At 55.2% G+C, this 17,070-nt stretch overlaps 1 protein-coding gene across 1 annotated transcript; it reads left to right on the forward strand.

Annotated features, from left to right (window-relative positions):
• The first annotated feature begins 220 nt into the window (after positions 1–220).
• Positions 221–16,825, forward strand: FBXW5 (F-box and WD repeat domain containing 5). Its single transcript, XM_029056493.1, is given in 11 exon segments — positions 221–416; positions 2,074–2,231; positions 9,389–9,563; positions 10,485–10,633; positions 10,832–10,898; positions 10,901–11,016; positions 11,019–11,295; positions 15,264–15,411; positions 15,595–15,626; positions 15,913–16,087; positions 16,585–16,825. Coding segments are annotated over 11 exon segments (1,734 nt in total).
• Positions 16,826–17,070: the final 245 nt, after the last annotated feature.

Raw genomic sequence — 17,070 nt, forward strand, 5'->3', positions numbered from 1 at the left:
CTGGTCTGGCCCGGCCCTGCACCACTGCCAGTCCCCCGAGCCCTGTCCCAGCCCAGGCCAGGAGATCCCCGGCGGGTCAAGGATCTCCGGAGGTCACCCGCGTTGTGTCCCTCTGGGCTGGGTACGTTGCTGAGAGCGGGTGTTGTGTCCAGCAGAAAGGAGGAGGCGACAGCGTGGCCAGGGGTGATCCGGTAGTGGCTCCGGACCAGAATGACCCAGGATGGATGAGGGGGCTGCCTCACCCCTGCTTCCCAATAGCCTTGTCTATCAGATCTTCCTCAACCTGGGACACGCTGATGTGCTGGCCACTGGGCTGGTGTGCCGCCAGTGGCAGGCTGTAGCCTGCGATGAATTCCTCTGGAAGGCACTTTTCTACCGCTATTATCACGTGGACCAAGATGTGCCCCGCCATCCGGGTCAGTCAGCGGGCCGAGGGGCAGGGGAGGGAGTTGCTCTCGGCTGGGTGGGGTAAAAGACCCAGCCTGGGCCCATCCCAGACCCTGAGGAGCCCTTGCACAGCCTGGCACGCTCTCAGGATGGCATCAGTGTCTCCACACTGGCCCCCCATCTCTGGTCCCCTGGCTGACCCCGAGCTTCCAGCTGGCACGGGGGTTCTGGCGGCTGAAGTCAGAACGTCGCTCTCCACTTGGGATCGTCAGCGGCTCCCTCCACCTCTGAGGCCACCAGCTTTATTTACATGTTTAGCGGCCTGAAATGCGTAGTAAGTGGCAGCCACTGAACTAAGCACTGTGGTAAACACAAGCTACTCAGGTTAGACGCAGTCCCCGTCCCACATGAGGCTCACGGTCTTAATCCCCAGAGAAATGAAGCGACTTGCCCACGGTCGCATGGGAGACAGGTCGTGGAGCTGGGATTAGAACCGAGGTCCTTCTGACTCCTAGGCCCGGGCTCTTTCCACTAGACCATACCGCTTCAGTTAGGAAGGTCCAGGTGGGCTGAGACCTCGCCGCCCCTTCTGGGAAGACCCGACTTGCAAGTGGAACGCTGGGAAGTCAAGGGCCACGGATGGGTGGCCCCCCTAGCCCAGCAAGGGGCAGCGCTAGGTCGTGGAGGAGAGACGTCAAGTCTCTACCCCTTGCTATCAACCGTATCGGGCAGGGGAAGCCCTTGGCCGGGTTGTTGGAAGAGGATGGAGGGGACTTCGGATCCAAAGCTCCAGTTCTCTAGACTTCCTTCCCCACCCAGCAACTGTCTCTTGGGCCAACTCCTGGTTCTATCAATCTGGGGACTGCCAAAGAGTAGAACCGGTAATGGAGGGCTTTGGGATCCCCAAGGGGAGGTGGTGAAGTGTGAAAAGATTGATGGCATTTTAAATGGACAGGGTTTCCCCTCTGGGTAGCCCATATCGAAGTCGACCCGGGGTAGGGTCTAGAGAGGATGGATGGGGAGAAACAAAGTATGGGGCCCAGATAGCTCAGCACAGCAACCTGGGTAATGCTTCACTCTTTATTTTTATCATTATTATTAGTATTAATAGTGATAATACTAATGATGGTGTTAGTTAAGCCCTGATTCTGGGCTGAGCCTGCTACTATGCTCAGTGCTGATACAGCATCATCAGACCTAACTTAATCCCCATCCCACTTGGGGGTCCCATCCTTAAAGGGAAAGACAACAAATCTTTAATCAGATGTGGAAATTGCGGACCAGGGAAGTGAAGTGACTCGCCCGAGTTCACAGAGCAGGCAAGTGGTGGAGGCGGGATCAGAAGCCAGGCTCCCTGCTTCTAGGCCCATGCTTTTTCCTGTCGAATCACTTCAGTCAATCTCCCCCTCCCTCCCACTTGCCCCCCTAGCTTGTTCCAAGCCCTCGGCCTGTAGCTTCCTTAAGGGCAGGTCTGGAACGCCATCCTTGGCTCCTCCGAAGGGAAAGTTGGTGGGCAAATAAGCCAGCCTAGGGGACATGTGAGGAAAGCCCGGCCTGGGAACGGCCTCATGGCTCCTGGCCCATGGCAGTGATGAGCCAGTCTCCGCTCTGTTGGGGATGGCCCCAGCCGGACAGTCTGCCGATGTCAGCCTTGCCTCTCGGCTGGTGGGGTGGGGTGTGTTCCAGCTGCCGTGTCCTGGTACGAGGAGTTCCGGTGGCTCACCGACATCATCCCCTGCGTAGAAGTCCAGACTTTGAGGGAGCACAGCGACCAGGTCCTCCACCTCAGCTTCTCCCAAAAGTGCTTCCTGTTTGCTTCCTGCTCCAAAAACTGTACCATCAAGGTGAGACAGGAACTGGTCACCTGCCCGGCCACAGCAGACTGAGGTGCTCAGACCCCCTCCACGCCGGAACCCTGCTACTCTCTTCCTTGAAGGCACCTCGATCAATCGACTGGTCGAATGACTCAATCGTTGGTATTTAATGGGCACTTACTGCATTCGAAGCGGTGTTATGATAATGAATAATGGTGGTATTTGTTAAACGCTTACAGTGTTGATAATGAATAATGGTGGTATTTGTTAAACGCTTACAATGTGCCAAGCACCACTCTAAGCACTGGGGAAGAAACAAAATAATTGGGTTGTTCACGATCCCTATCCAGCACAGTGTTCACAGTGTTAATCCCCGTTTTACAGATGAAGGGAGTGAGGCACAGAGCAGCAAAACGACTCGCCCAAGGTCATATAGCAGACAGGTGGCGGACTCAGATGAGAACCCATGAGCTTCTCTGACTCCCAGGTCCGGCCTCTAGCCACCAGGCCATGCTGCTTCAACTGGGAGACGCAACCCTGCCCACAAAGAGCTTCTAGTCTACTGGGGTAGGAAGTCTGCAGTTTACCCCCATTTCCAAGAACTCAAGGAAGACACTCAGGGAGCTGGCCTCAGTACCGATGGAAGTCGGTCCGTCTCGCTGCTGTTCTCCCCCACCCTGAACTTGTACCCCACTCTCTCCGCAATGTGCCCTCTAGTTGATAAGGCTGTAGACCACCAACTAGTCCCATCAGAGCCTTTTGTCCTACAGCTGGGAAATCTCCTGATTTAGCTGGGCTAACTGGATGGTGTGCGGCCCGGCACCCTTTTCTGCCACACTTTCACAAATGGAAAACAATCCCACCTGAGATTTTTGCTACTTTTACTATACAATTAAGCACTTACTATGTGCCAAGAAGTGTTCTAAGTGCTGGGTAGATAGAGTCAATTGTATTTATTGAGTGCTGACTATGTGTAGAGCACTGTATTGAGCACTTGGGAGAGCACAATCCAAAAGAATTAGCAGAAACTTTCCCTCCCCACAAGTTAATCAGGTCCCACATGGGGCTTGCAGCCTAAGTAGGAGGGAGAACAGGGATTGAATCGTCATTTCGCAGGTGAGGGCACTGAGGCACAGAGAAGTGAAGTGGCTTACCCGAGGTCACAGAGCAGATAAGTGACAAATTGGGATGGGAACCCAGGTCCTCCAACTTCAAGGCCAGGCCGGGACTCTTTCCATTAAGCCCCGGTGTTAGGCCCCGGTGCTTTGCAGAGGGTTTGTTCTTAAAGGCCAAGTCGGGGAGGGGCCGGGTTACATTCTGGGGAGGAAGAGAGAGAGAGGCAGCCCTGCTGGTCAGGAGCCGCTCACTGTTCTGAGAGCTTTTACTCATGGAGAGATTGGATGAAAATAATGTAATAATTATGGTATTTACTAATTGCTTACTATGTGCAAAGTACTGTTTTAAGCACTGAGGTAGATATACGGTAATGAGGTTGTCCCACCACAGGGCTCGAGTCTTAATCATCATTTTACCATTGAGGTAACTGAGGCAGAGGAGTTGAGAGATGCCCAAGGTCACCCAGCAGACAAGTGGCAGAGCCAGGATAAGAACCCATGTCCTCAGACTCCCAAGCCCGGGCTCTTGCCACTAGGCCTTTCTGCCAACTGACATAAGAATTCTGGGCCCCTCCAGCGATGGCTCCCGCCCAAGGTAACCCCAGGAGCCAAGATTTCTGAAGGTCTTCCCTGGGGCTGAGCACCCTCAACTTTCTTCTGCTGAGCGCTGGGGGCCATGTTTTGAGGTTCTAGCTTAAGGGTCACCCCAGGTTTTTCCCACTGAACTCGCCGCCGCATTCTTTGGCTTTTAGAATTGCACTTAATCTGCTCCTGGGGGAGTTTCTAGGGTCCAGCTAGCCAGTACCACCACCGGTGGGGGGATGGGGTCCAGAGATCCTCCCCAGCTCAGCTCTCTAGTACCTCCTGCCCCCCCAGAGGTGAAGCCAACGTACACCTAGAGGCTTTTCATTATAACCAGTTTTTAATTAAAGACTCAGTAATAGGTCACCAGAGGAGACGACATAGTTTCCCAAGCATAGCGGTTGTGGGACTGAGGTAGCCCTCTTGAGCAGTGACCAAAACGAAGGTGAAATTGGAGGCATCTCTTTATAACCAGGTGGGCATCCACATCTGTCCCAGAAGCTAATGCTTTTCCAAATAGCCTGTGGTATTGGTTGAGCAGTTACTATGTGCAGAACAGTCGTAAGCGCTTGGGAAATATGACAGAACAAAAGGGGTAACTTGGCCCAGTCTGAGAAGACTTCCATCTCTGCAGTCGTCCTGGTCTACTTCCCCCGTGAGCTGAACACAGCCTTTTTCAGGGGTCACTATCAGTGGTGTTTACGGGTGCAGACTGGGTGCAGGACACTGTACTAAACACTGGAAGGATGATACAGCGGAGTTGGTAGATATGTTCCCGCTCCAGCCCCACTCAGATCTGCAAAACAGAGGTTTGCTAGGACTCCGGTCCTGCTCCCTCTCACTCCATCTCATCTAGCTCACCACCAACTCCTCGCCCACATCCTCCCTCTGTCTTGGAACTCCCTTCCTCTTCCTGTCAGACAGTGACTCTTCCCTGCCTTGAAAGCCTTACTGAAGGCCCCTTTCCCCATGGTGCCTTCCCTGACTAAGTCCTTCTTTCCTCTTTTCCCACTCCCTTCTGTGTCCCCCTTGCCCTTTGATCTGCACCCTTTAGTCACCCCTCGTGCGGCCTCACAACACTTAAGTCCACAGCGTAATTTATTTATGATAATGATGTTGTTGGCTAAGTGCTTAATATGTGCCAATTGCTGATCTAATTTTGCTTGTTATTGTTTATTGTCATCAGACTTTGAGTTTGATCAGGTCGCCCTTTAATCGAGCCTACCCCCGACCCTGGTCATCGCCCACTTATTAACACTACTATATTGTATCATACTGTATCATGTTGCTATATTAGCACTACTGTATTGTATCATACTGTATCATGTTGCTATATTACCGATTTCGTTTATTACTGTTTATTGTTGTCAGTGCTGCCACCCACCTCTCTGGCCTCGCCATGTCCCCCCTCCCACCCCTTCCTATCCTCCCCTTCCCCTTCCCCTCTCTTGCTCAGCTCTTTCCTGCTCTCTCCTCTGTCTCCCCCCCTCCTCTCCCCCGCCCTAGAACCCCACTTTACCAGCGCTACCCCTCTTCCCCCTCCCCCACTCTTCCCCCCACCAAACCCCCTCCTCACCCCCTCTCCCCTTCTCTCTTCCCCACCCACGACCCATCCCAGTCCTCTTGTCCCACCGCTACCCCTCATCCCCCTCTCCCCGTCCAGGGCCCCGCCACCTCCTTCCCATCCAAACCCTCCCCTCCCCCCGCCCTTCCTCCCCTCCCCCCCTTGCACCCACAGCTACTTTCAATTGTAGCCTCTGGAACCTCCGCCCTATTACAGGTAAGCTACCTTTCGTCCATGACCTTTTCCTCTCCCGCTCTCTCCTCCTCCTCGCCCTTTCGGAAACGTGGCTCTCTCCCGAAGACACGGTCTCCGCTGCCGCCCTCTCCAGCGGAGGCCTCTCCTTCTCCCACTCCCCCAGACTCACCGGTAAGGGAGGAGGTGTCGGCTTCCTCCTCTCGCCCCATTGCCGCTTCCACACTATCCCTCCTCTCCCCTCCCTCTCCTTCCCCTCCTTCGAAGCCCATATCATTCGCCTCTACCACCCCCTCCAGATACTTGTCGCTGTCATCTACCGCCCTCCCGGTCCCACCTCCGACTTCTTCAACCACCTTGACCCCTTTCTCACCTTCCTTCTCTCCTTCTCTCTGCCCACTCTGATCCTTGGTGACGTCAACATCCATATGGATGTACCCGACGACTCCTCTGCCGCCCGCCTGCTATCCCTCCTCGACTCTGCCGACCTCCTCCTCCACCATACCGCGCCCACTCACCGACTCGATCACACCCTCGATCTCGTCATCTCCTACCGCTGCACTATCTCCTCCCTCACCAACTCTGAAATCCCTCTCTCTGACCATAACCTTCTCACCTGCCTCATCTCTCACACTCCCTCCCCCTGCAAATCTTCACTACTGCCCCACAGAGACCTCCGCTCTCTCGATCCCATCCATCTTTCCAATAGCATCTCTCCTCACCTTGCCGCCCTGTCCTCTCTTCCCACTCTCGATGATCAGGTCTCCGCTCTCAACTCCACCCTCTCTACTCATCTCGACTCTCTCGCCCCCCTTTCCCTCCGCTGCTCTCCCTCCCCTAACCCACAGCCCTGGATCACCTCCTCTGTCTGCCTCCTACGCTCCTATGCTCGAGCTGCTGAGCGCTCCTGGCGAAAGTCCAAGCACCAAGCTGACCTCACACACTTCAAATTTATCCTTTCTGCCTTAACTCTGCCCTCTCCTCCGCCAGGCAAAACTTCTCCTCCCTCATCGACACCCATGCCTGTCACCCCCACTGATTGTTACGGACCTTTAACTCTCTCCTTAGGCCCCCTGTTCCTCCTCATCCCCCATCTCTCACCCCCAATGATCTGGCCACCTATTTCCTCATGAGAATCAACACAATCAGGTCTGAGCTCCCCAAAGTCACCCCTCCGCCTCTCCCCTCCCCCCCACCAACCCTCTCCCCTACTTTCCCATCCTTCCCTGCAGTATCCTCAGAGGAGATCTCCTCCCTCCTCGCAAGTGCCACCCCCTCCACCTACGCCTCAGACCCCATTCCCTCTCACCTTACTAAAACCATCGCCCCTGCCCTCCTCCCTTCCTTAACTTCTATTTTTAACCACTCAATCTCCAATGGCTCCTTCCCCGCTGCCTTCAAACATGCCCACGTCTCCCCCATCCTAAAAAAACCCGCTCTTGACCCCACTTCCCCCTCCAGTTATCGCCCTATCTCCCTACTACCCTTCCTTTCCAAAATCCTAGAACGAGTCGTCTACAATCGATGCTTAGAATTCCTTAACTCCCATTCTCTCCTAGACCCCCTCCAATCTGGCTTCCGTCCCCTCTACTCTACCGAGACTGCTCTCTCTAAGGTCACCCATGATCTTCTTGCCAAATCCAATGGCTCCTACTCCTTTCTAATCCTCCTTGACCTCTCTGCTGCCTTTGACACTGTCGACCATCCCCTCCTCCTCCATACCTTATCTCACCTTGGCTTCACTGACTCTGTCCTCTCCTGGTTCTCCTCTTACCTCTCTGGACGATCATTCTCGGTCTCCTTCGCTGGAGCCTCCTCCCCCTCTCATCCTTTAACTGTTGGAGTTCCTCAAGGGTCAGTTCTTGGCCCTCTTCTGTACTCCATTTACACTCACTCCCTCGGTGAACTCATTGGCTCTCACGGCTTTAACTACCATCTATACGCAGATGACACGCAGATCTACATCTTCGCCCCGTCCTCTCCCCCTCCCTTCAGGCTCGCATCTCCTCCTGCCTCCAGGACGTCTCCACCTGGATGTCGGCCCGCCACCTAAAACTCAACATGAGCAAGACTGAGTTCCTCATCTTCCCTCCCAAACCCGGTCCTCTCCCAGACTTCCCCATCACCGTGGATGGCACGACCATCCTTCCCGTCTCTCAGGCCCGCAATCTCGGTGTCATCCTTGACTCGTCTCTCTCGTTCACCCCACACATCCTATCCGTTACCAAGACCTGCCGGTTTCACCTCTACAATATCGCCAAGATCCGCCCTTTCCTCTCTACCCAAACGGCTACCTTACTGCTACAGGTTCTCGTTACATCCCGGCTAGACTACTGTGTCAACCTTCTCTCTGACCTCCCTTCCTCCTCTCTCGCCCCGCTCCAGTCTATTCTTCACTCCGCTACCTGGCTTATCTTCCTGCAGAAACGATCTGGGCATGTCACTCCCCTTCTTAAACACCTCCAGTGGTTGCCTGTCAACCTCCGCTCCAAACAAAAACTCCTCACTCTAGGCTTCAAGGCTCTCCATCACCTTGCCCCTTCCTACCTCTCCTTCCTTCTCTCTTTCTACCACCCACCCCGCATGCTCCGCTCCTCTGCCGCCCACCTCCTCACCGTCCCTCGGTCTCGCCTATCCCGCCGTCGACCCCTGGGTCACGTCCTCCCGCGGTCCTGGAACGCCCTCCCTCCTCACCTCCGCCAAACTGATTCTCTTCCCCTCTTCAAAACCCTACTTAAAACTCATCTCCTCCAAGAGGCGTTCCCAGACTGAGCTCCTCTTCTCCCTCTACTCCCTCTGCCACCCACCCTTTACCTCTCTGCAGCTAAATCCCCTTTTTCCCCTTTTCCCTCTGCTCCTCCACCTCTCCCTTCCCATCCCCACAGCACTGTACTCGTCCGCTCAACTATATATATTTCCATTACCCTATTTATTTTGTTAATGAATTGTACATCGTCTTGATTCTATTTAGTTGCCATTGGTTTTTACGAGATGTTCTTCCCCTTGACTCTATTTATTGCCATTGTTCTTGTCTGTCCGTCTCCCCCGATTAGACTGTAAGCCCTTCAAACGGCAGGGACTGTCTCTATCTGTTGCCGACTTGTTCATCCCAAGAACTTAGTACAGTGCTCTGCACATAGTAAACGCTCAATAAATACTACTGAATGAATAAACCCTGGGTTAGATCCGGAGTAATCAGGTTGTCTCACCTGGGGCTCACAGTTTTAATCCCCATTTTGCAGGTGAGGGAACTGAGACACAGAGAAGTTAAGTGGCTTGCCTGAAGTCACACAGGAGACAAGTGGAGGAGCCGGAATTAGAACCCATGGCTTCTGCCTTCCAAGCCCGATCTTTTTCCATTGAGCCACACTGCTTTTCTATCTTAATGTCTTATCTCCTTAATGTCTATCTCCCCTCTAGACTATAAATTAATTGTGGGCAGGGAATGTGTCTACCAACTCTGTTTCATTGGATTCTCCCAAGCACCTAGGACAGTGCTCTGCACACAGTAATAGCTCGGTAAATACAATCGATTGGCCTTCCCTTATCGGCCTCCAAACAGGGAGTGTTCTTTATAGTTTTTCCCCCTTCTTAATCCTCCCCTGGGAGTTCCAGATGGCGTCACCAGCTGAGCCGCGGACCTTCCAGTAGGTGGATCTTCCCCACAGCCCCTTCCATGAAGATTGTTCTTGTGCCGTCCTTCCCCCCATTCCTCCTCCTCCTCCACCCCACAGATCTGGGACAATGACCTGGCCATCTCCCTGCTGCACAGCTCCAACATGCGACCCTACAACTGGAGTTACACCCTGTTCTCCCAGTTCAATTGGGATGACACGCTCCTCCTGGTATCCGGGGTCTTCGTGGGACCCCACAGCTCCTCTTCAGGAGAGATTGCGGTCATCAGCCTGGGTGAGTGACTGAGAGCTACCCCGCCACCCAGCCCGGGCCAGGCAGTGTGGGTGACCAGTCCCCCTGGACCAGGCGGGGTGGATGGTGAGCCCCCCTTGGGGCACTCAAGTCGGTGGTGGTGGAGAAGAGGAAGATTCTGGGGTTGGCCGGGGCCAGAGGGGTTCCCTGGGTTCCCTGCATAGAACCAGGGTGCAGGCCCCGCCCATCTCTTCCCCCTTCTGGTCCCCCAGGGGTCTCCACAGCGCGGGCCTGGAACTCCTTGATGTTCATCAGTCAGTTGTATTTATTGGAAATGTGGCCAGGACAGTGGACTCACCTGCACAGGTGCCAGGTTGGGGGAAGACTGGGGTGGGGAGTAATGGGCAGCCAGGCATGGCCAGCTGCCCCCTGCACGCACCCCCGCACGGGAGGGAACATCTGGAGTGGGGAGGAGTCGCCCAGGCCCGTGGCTAGGAGGATGTGAGAAGAGCCGGAACTGCCCACAGGCCAAGACTGTGTCCGCTTTTGACCTGGGCATTCTTTCTCCAGCTGTTCACAATGTACAGTGCTGTGCACAACGTGCTGCTCACTGCTACTGCTGGCTCAAGGTGAGGAAGGGACAGAACCCCAGCCTGGTCCTCGTGTTGAGAGGGAGTGGGCCATCCAAAGGGGACAGAGGGATACAGGACTCCCTCCACCACCCCTGGCAGGGCTGGGCTTGCTTCTGCCCCATCTCACCTTCCCCGCCAATGAGCATGGCCAGGGGAACACAGGTCTGCCCTGGGCCCTGAACCTCTGCCCGGGGGGAAGGTGGGGCTGCAGAACCCCAAGCCCTAGCAGTGAGCAGGGTTGAAGACCCCCGACCCCACCCCGCTATCCCCCTTTCCCCGGTGTCCCAAGGTGGAAGGCTGACTCCCCTCTCTTTCCCTCTCTCCTCCATAGACAACTTCACCTTCCTGTCCCGGGTGCGCAACAAACCCTATGACGTGTTTGGCTGCTGGCTTAATGAAACCAAACTGATTTCCGGGAACCTGCACAGGATTGGACACATCACATCTTGCTCTGTGCTATGGCTGAACATCGCCTTCCAGGTGAGGCAGGAAGCCAGGCTGGGGGCTGGGCCCCTCTCCTTGCCCTTGTCCATTTTCTTGGGTCACGTGGGGGTCCACTCTCCCAGCGCCCCCTCACCCGCCTCACTCCAAAGCAACCAAGGGGCAGAGCTGGGAGCCACGGGACGGCTGAGGTGCCAGAGCTGGTTCCCCGGTCCCCCTTCCATCCTGTGGCAACAGGGCATCGAGTTGGAGAATGTGAACATGGTGAAGAGGCTGTTCAAAATCCAGAACCTGAACGCCAGCACGATCGCATGGTGATGATGGCCAACTGCAGCCACCATGACTCTCCTGACCTCCTCCTGGACTATGGGGAGCAGCGGGCCGCCACTGCTGACGTCTTTGACCCGGCTGACGAGGAGGAGGAGAGGCAGGCCGGGCCCCAGAGAGGGCCGGGTGTCCCGGCGGAGCTACCTGCGGGGGCCGAGGGGTTGTGCGCTTCTTGGACGACCTGGAGGAGCAGGGGAGGCCCCTCCTGAGCGAGCAGGAGCTGGAGACCAAGGTGGCAGAGCTGCTGGCCAGGAGCAGGACTAAGCTCCCCCAGGGCTCGGGCGGCGGCCCGCCCCCCATGGGTGAGCAGGAGGCCCAGAAGAAGTACCTGATCTTCACCACTGGCTGCCTCACCTACTCCCCACGCCAAATAGGTAAGGTCACGGGCTCAGGTGGGTGAGATGGAGCAGGGCCCCAAATTCCCACAGCCTGACGTCCCCCCAACCGCCCATCCGGGAAGCCTGCTAGCTCCAGAATGTCGGGACTGGGGCAGGTGGGAGGGAGGGCGACCTGTGGACTGGGGAATCGCCGGATAAGGCCCTGAAGCTGAAAAAGAGACCGGCTTTGGTTTCCCATTGCAGCTCTCCCAGAGCTCCCAGCTCCTTGGTGGCCTGGGGCAAAGGGGCTGGGGCCGTTCTTGTCCCGGAGAGCTCTGGGGAGGCCAGGCGGGCATGGAGATGACAGAATGGGGGGCACAAGTGGCCTCTGAGGGGCAGCCTCGCCATGGAGGGGGCAGACCTGGAGCCCCCCGAGTGAGGCGGCCCAGCAGCAGTCTCTAAACCCTGCCCCGCTGGGGCCTTAAATGTTGTCCTGGGCCCACAAGGGCGTCTTGGGGGTCACTGGAGCCCTTCTCCCGGGTCTGGGGAATGCTTTGGGATGGGGGTTCTGAGAGTGGAAGAGAGCAACACAGGGAAATGGAAGAGAAACTGGCCAGTACCGCAACAGACCTTGATCCCACTGGGGGAGTCAAACCAGCCATTGGATTTGGAAGGTAACGGGGCGGGGAGGGCCTCATGCAAAAGCTCCCAGGTGGTGGAGGCGATGGGGAAGGGAAGGGTTTCACAGAGGCGTCATCCAAGGTGGTCTGAGCCTGAGGGCTTTGGGAGCCTGGTTCTACGTGTCTGGCTGGGCTCCAGTGGCAAGCGAGGTGTAGGAAGAGGAAGAATTGGACAAGCCAGAACTTGGATGCAGTGGATGAAATAAGAGGGAAGTTGAGCGGGAGAGTTATCCTCCTGGAGCTGTTGCAGATGACACGTTGGGAAGCAGTGCGGGCTCATGGAGAGAGCCCGGGTTTGGAAGTCAGAGGACCTGGGTTCTAATTCTGGCTCCGCCTCTTGTCTGCTGCATCACCTTGGGGACTCTATGTGCCTCAGTTAACCTCCTCTCTAAAATGGGGATTAAGACAGTGAGCCCCATGTGGGACAGGGATTGGGTCCAACCTCATTAGCTTGTATCTGACCCAATGTTTAGTGCAGCGCAGGCCACATAGAGAGTGCTTAACAAGATAGTTTTGTTTTTTTTTAAATGCCTTGATAAATCAGGGGGGGAACCTCATTTTACTGAGAATAAGTGGGTCCAGTAGAAGGCAGAGTGAAGGAGAGCGGTTCAGCTAAGGATAATCTCATATGATGGTCAAGTGAATCACCAGCTTGCTTAATATCAAGGCAGTGATGATCCAGTCCAGTGGAGAGCTCGTAATCTAGAAGGGGAAACGGACTTTAACATAAATAGAGAATTCATTCATTCATTCAATAGTATTTATTGAGCGCTTACTATGTGCAGAGCACTGTACTAAGCGCTTGGGATGAACAAGTCGGGAACAGATAGAGACAGTCCCTGCCGTTTGAAGGGCTTACAAGTCTAATCGGGGGAGACGGACAGACAAGAACAATGGCACTAAACAGTGTCAAGGGGAAGAACATCTCGTAAAAACAATGGCAACTAAATATAATCGAGGTGATGTACAATTCATTAACAAAATAAATAGGGTAACGAAAATATATACAGTTGAGTGGATGAGTACAGTGCTGTGGGGATGGGAAGGGAGAGGTGGAGGAGCAGAGGGAAAAGGGGAAAAAGAGGGTTAAGCTGTGGAGAGGTAAAGGGGGATGGCAGAGGGAGTAGAGGGAGAAGAGGAGCTCAGTCTGGGAATGCCTCTTGGAGGAGGTGAGTTTTAAGTAGGGTTTTGAAGAGGGAAAGAGAATCAGTTTGGCGGAGGTGAGGAGGGAGGGCATTCCAGGACCGCGGGAGGACGTGACCCAGGGGTCGACGGCGGGATAGGCGAGACCGAGGGACGGTGAGGAGGTGGGCGGCAGAGGAGCGGAGCATGCGGGGTGGGTGGTAGAAAGAGAGAAGGGAGGAGAGGTAGGAAGGGGCAAGGTGATGTAGAGCCTTGAAGCCTAGAGTGAGGAGTTTTTGTTTGGAGCGGAGGTTGATAGGCAACCACTGGAGGTGTTTAAGAAGGGGAGTGACATGCCCAGATCATTTCTGCAGGAAGATGAGCCTGGCAGCGGAGTGAAGAATAGACTGGAGCGGGGCGAGAGAGGAGGAAGGGAGGTCAGAGAGAAGGCTGACACAGTAGTCTAGCTGGGATATAACGAGAGCCCATAAGTAAGGTAGCTGTTTGGGTGGAGAGGGAAGGGTAGATCTTGGCGATATTGTAGAGGTGAAACTGGCAGGTCTCAGTAATGGATAGGATGTGTGGGGTGAACGAGAGAGACAAGTCAAGGATGACACCGAGATTGCGGGCCTGAGAGACGGGAAGGATGGTCATGCCATCCACGGTGATAGAGAAGTCTGGGAGAGGACCGGGTTTGGGAGGGAAGATGAGGAGCTCAGTCTTGCTCATGTTGAGTTTTAGGTGGCGGGCCGGCATCCAGGTGGAGACGTGCTGGAGGCAGGAGGAGATGCGAGCCTGAAGGGAGGGGGAGAGGATGGGGCGGAGATGTAGATCTGCGTGTCATCTGCGTAGAGATGGTAGTCAAAGCCGTGAGAGCCAATGAGTTCACCGAGGGAGTGAGTGTAAATGGAGAACAAAAGAGGGCCAAGAACTGACCCTGAGGAACTCCAACAGTTAAAGGATGGGAAGGGGAGGAGGCTCCAGCGACGGAGACCGAGAATGACCGGCCAGAGAGGTAAGAGGAGAACCAGGAGAGGACAGAGTCAGTGAAGCCAAGGTGAGATAAGGTATGGAGGAGGGGGGGATGGTCAACAGTGTCAAAGGCAGCAGAGAGGTCAAGGAGGATTAGAATGGAGTAGGAGCCATTGGATTTGACAAGAAGGAGGTCATGGGTGATCTTAGAGAGAGCAGTCGGAGCCGCATGGCTCAGTGGAAAGAGCCCGGGCTTGGGAGTCAAGGGTCATGGGTTCTAATCCCGGCTCCACAGCTTGTCCACTCTGTGATTTAGTTCAAGTCACGACTTCTCTGGGTCTCAGGTACCTCATCTGGAAAATGGGGATTAAGACCATGACCCCCACGTGGGACAACCTGATCTTCTTGTATCCCCCCAGCCAGCACTTAGATCAGTGCTTTGCAAAATAGTAAGCACTTAACAAATACCACTATTATTATAAATAAATTACAGATATGGACATAAGTGCTGTGGGGCTGAGGACTGGGGGAAGGTGACGGCGAATAAAAGGTACAAATGCAAGTATGATGAGAATTTTGATCACTTTTAGGCTGTCCCAGGTTCGATTTCATTTTGGAGGGAAGAGTCAATTGGAATTTATTAATATCTGTCTCCCCGTCTAGACTGTAAGCCCGTTATGGGCAGGGAACATGCCTGCTAATTCTGCTGTCCTCTCCCAAGCGCTTGTTCTGCACATAAAAGCCCTCAATAAATACGATTGCCATATGAGCATTCAAATTTAGATCATCTTCTAAAAATAATAATAAAAATGATGGTATTTGCCAGGCACAGTATCGATCATTGTTTTGCCGATTGAGGGAACTGAGGCCCAGAGAAGTTAAGTGATTTGCCTGAGGACACATGGCAGATAAGTGGCAGGACCTGGGATTAGACTGGATTAACAATTGCCATTACTATTATTATTCTCACTTTTAGAACCCAGGTCTTCTGACTTGTAGGCCTAGGCTCTTTCCACTAGGCCACGCTGCTTCTCTGTCCTTCCAACCCTCCTGGAGAGAGTCATCTGTAGCCCTGTCCTACCTTTCTTCCTCCTCCTCAGGGGTCAAGAAGATCCTGCCCCACCCCTCCTCACCCTCCTCTTCAGGAGTCAAGCAGTTCCTGCCCTCCTCCTCCCCCACTTCCTCCTCCTCCTCCTCTCTAGGGGTCAAAAGAGATCCTGCCCCACCTCTCCTCCTCCTCCTCCTCCTTAGGGATCAAACAGATCCTGGCCCACCAGATTACCATGGCAGGGCTGGTGCTCGGAGAGGAACGGTGGTCTGATGAATTTTTTGACTCCCTGGATCACGTGATCGACGTGCAAGGGCACATCATTGGGATGGGGCTGTTCCCCGACCAGAGGTAGGGCTCACGCCTGCCTGCCGGCCCCCGGGGGAGGCAAGTGAAGGGCTGGGGCCAGGCACCCTGGGGGATTCCAGGCTACCGGTCCAGATGTGCCTGCCCAGCACTGAATCTCCTGTGGCTCCGCCACTGCCCCCTGGAGGCAGTGGACCCTCGCCCAAACCCCGCCTCTCTCCCTTCCAGGTATCTGTACGTGAATAGCCGCTCCTGGCCTGGTAGCCTGGCCTGGAGAAGCAGCGTGGCTCAGTGGAAAGAGCATGGGCTTTGGAGTCAGGGCTCATGAGTTCGAATCCCAGCTCTGCCACTTGTCGGCTGTGTGACTGTGGGTAAGTCACTTAACTTCTCTGTGCCTCAGTTCCCTCATCTGTAAAATGGGGATTAAGACTGTGAGCCCCATGTGGGACAACCTGATTCCCCTATGTCTACCCCAGCGCTTAGAACAGTGCTCGGCACATAGTAAGCGCTTAACAAATACCAACATTATTATTATTATTATTAGCTCACTGGTGTCTGACCCCATGCACCCGCCACCCATCGCCGAGGAGATCGACCTGCATGTGTTTGACCTGAAGACGATGTGGGAGGTGAAGCAGGCCCTGCGGGTCCTCTGGGCCTACACCCCCAATGATGAGTCCTTCTTCATCTTCCTTGACATCAGCAGGGACTTGGTCGACAGGTAGGCCTCTGGCTTCGCGGCCAGATCGCTCCTCAGACCGTCACCTTTCCCGGGCTGCCCCGTGCCCAGTTGAGGGGGAATAGGAGGGAGGTTGATCACCAGATCCTGTTTCATTCTTCTTGTCCAACCACTTAGTCCAGTGCTCTGCCTGCTGTAAGGGCTCGGTAAATGCCATCCATAGGTCAAGTTCCCCAGCCGTCTGGCCATCCTGTCTGTCTGACTGAGAGAGGGTCATCCCCTTGGGGCCGGGCACAGGCCCTGTGTCTCCACGAGTGGTTTATACAGAGCAGTTTCTGCCGTAGGGGTACAGTAAATGGAGGGTGGCAGAGTTGGGGTCGAGCCTCATTGGGTGCTCAAGTAGCCAGTGGCACCCCCGTGCTTGAAGGGGTCCCGCTTAAAAACCGGCAACCTGGTCAGTGAGGAGCCGCCGGGCAGCCCTCCTACCCTGCTCTGATGCCAGGCCCGGCCCTGACCCCCTTCTCTCGTCTGCCCGGCAGCGGCGCAGAAGACCGGCGAGGCTACATCTGGGACCAGCACTACAATATCTGCCTGGCCAAATTCCAGCACGAAGATGTGGTCAACTCGGTGGCCTTCAGCCCCGTGGACCAGGAGCTGCTGCTCAGCACCAATGATGACACCACCTTCAAGGCCTGGCGCTTGCCCCGCGTGGTCCGCGCCGGCCAGCCGCCACACCCAGGAATGCCTAGGTTCTCCTGGCTCAGTGGCCAGAAAAGCTGAGAGGCTCCCCCCGGCTCCCCAGACTAAGATTCAGCCTCTTCCTCATTTCCAGGCGGCTCCCAAAGGCCCAGGTGCACCTCCAGGGCCAGGGGCAGTCAGCCAATGCCTGGGGAGATCCTGTCAGCGACGGGAAGGGGCGTTGAGCGGACATTCCGGCTGGGGACTTAGCCAATTCCTCCCAGGAGTCCCTTGTCCCCTCGGAATGGCTCAGCCGGAAGTTGGTCGGACCGTAAGTGACCGGGCCT

Source organism: Ornithorhynchus anatinus, chromosome Y3, assembly GCF_004115215.2.
Source record: "Ornithorhynchus anatinus isolate Pmale09 chromosome Y3, mOrnAna1.pri.v4, whole genome shotgun sequence".
In the NCBI taxonomy this organism is placed as follows: Eukaryota; Metazoa; Chordata; class Mammalia; order Monotremata; family Ornithorhynchidae; genus Ornithorhynchus; species Ornithorhynchus anatinus.